Source organism: Ursus maritimus, unplaced genomic scaffold, assembly GCF_017311325.1.
Source record: "Ursus maritimus isolate PB19 unplaced genomic scaffold, ASM1731132v1 scaffold_4, whole genome shotgun sequence".
NCBI classification, from domain to species: Eukaryota; Metazoa; Chordata; class Mammalia; order Carnivora; family Ursidae; genus Ursus; species Ursus maritimus.
The window spans coordinates 1,154,790-1,156,315 of record NW_024426552.1 but is presented as its reverse complement, the minus strand read 5'-3'; the positions used below and the strand labels follow the sequence as shown (position 1 = coordinate 1,156,315).

At 62.5% G+C, this 1,526-nt stretch overlaps 1 protein-coding gene across 3 annotated transcripts in view; it reads left to right on the top strand.

Annotated features, from left to right (window-relative positions):
* Positions 1–1,526, top strand: part of LOC103680736 (collagen alpha-1(XVIII) chain) — a 97,976-nt gene that overhangs the window by 75,244 nt on the left and 21,206 nt on the right. For all 3 annotated transcript variants that reach the window (XM_040621793.1, XM_040621794.1, XM_040621795.1), the window contains 2 exons: positions 597–728; positions 1,277–1,339. In XM_040621793.1, coding sequence (XP_040477727.1) covers positions 597–728; positions 1,277–1,339 — 195 coding nt within the window. The remainder of the gene's footprint in view (positions 1–596; positions 729–1,276; positions 1,340–1,526) is intronic.

Below are 1,526 nucleotides of genomic sequence, written 5' to 3'. Positions count from 1 at the left end.
CCCGCCCCCAGCAATGTGCTCTGCACACACCTTGCAGACCTGGAAGGAACGTCTCAAGCGCGTGCTCTGGGGGTCTCCCAACATTGTTTTGTTTTTATTTTTATTTTATTTTCCTGACTCAGCAGAATAATGTATTTCTTGCTTGGCTAACAGCCCTGGGCAGGTACTCGGGTCAGGGATGTGGCTCTCTTTCATTGCTGTGATTCGGGGCTGTCGGCTCCTTCCGCCTCGCGCTGTACCACCCGTGGGTCGCTCACGTGACGTGGGAGAACCCGCGGTGGTACAGCCACGCCCAGATTGGCAGGGGGTACGGGAGAGAGTCGCTGTGCCCGCGGAGAATAATGGCTTCTAGTAGAGAGCCAGAGGTCTCCTCGTCCGTCCTTCTGGTCCCCTTCGTCGTTTTGTTTTTAAAGTGGCTACAAGCATCTCCGAGAGTCAGAACAGCGGCTGTTGGGTTTGCTTTGTGCCACGTCGTTTCTCTCGCTGGCTTTGCAGATTTGTTAAAAAGCATACGAGGAAAGTGGGTGCACGGGGGATGCGGTGGCTTCTCAGGGCTTAGCCAGAAGTGGGGACATCCTCTCTCCCCTCCTGTGCAGGGAAGCAAGGGTGACCCCGGCCCCGCTGGTGCTCCTGGGGAGATCGGCTTGGCAGGAGCCCCCGGACCAGCTGGACCACCAGGGCCCCCCGGACCCCCCGGGCCACCAGGACCAGGACTTGCTGCGGGGTTTGTAAGTACCAGTTGCTGCCGTCTCCCCGGCCAGCTCTGGGCACCCCACACTGACTGGCGGTCTCCCCAGCCCCACGGTGGAGCCCGCGTCCGAGCTCCCGTCCGAGCCACAAGCTCACTGAACTCGGTACTCACAGCCCTGCCTGACTCCCGACCGTGTCGGCGCCTGGACAGTGCCACTTGGTGGAACCGTGGGCCGTGGGAAGGAGCAGCTGCCCATTTCCTCAAGCGGTCACTGCTCAGGACCGTGTCTGCTGCGTGCTGGGCGAAGGCCGCTCCCCGGGACAAAAGCAGAAACCAGACACTGTCAGACAGCCAGGCCCCCAACACGTGCTCCAGCCACAATAACCTACACTCAGGAGGGCTGCCCGGGCCCAGCAGGGTCCCTGCTTCTTATCCTTGGGCCAAGGATGCCTGCTTCCAGGTGACCTCGGCCCTTGGAGCCCGTCCCGCTCAGCTACGGCTGAGTCCACGCCAATCCCTGGCTCGAGAAGGGGTCTCTTCCCATAAGAGACACCAGCCTAAGCGGCCCTCCTGTGATCTCTGCAGGATGACATGGAAGGCTCCGGGGGACCCTTCTGGTCGACGGCTCAAGGAGCCAGCGGGCCACAGGTACTGCCCTCGTGGGGCTTGCTCTGCTCTCAGGGAGGGGGCGTCCCTGGGATCAGCCCCTGAGTGGGAACCAGCAAGGCCGCTGACTCCGGGCACCGTCCACCCTCGGGGCCTTCAGGACAGGAGTGGACCCTGCATGGGGGACGTGCTGCTGGTGGTACAGCGAGTGGACCGGGGGAGGGGGGCA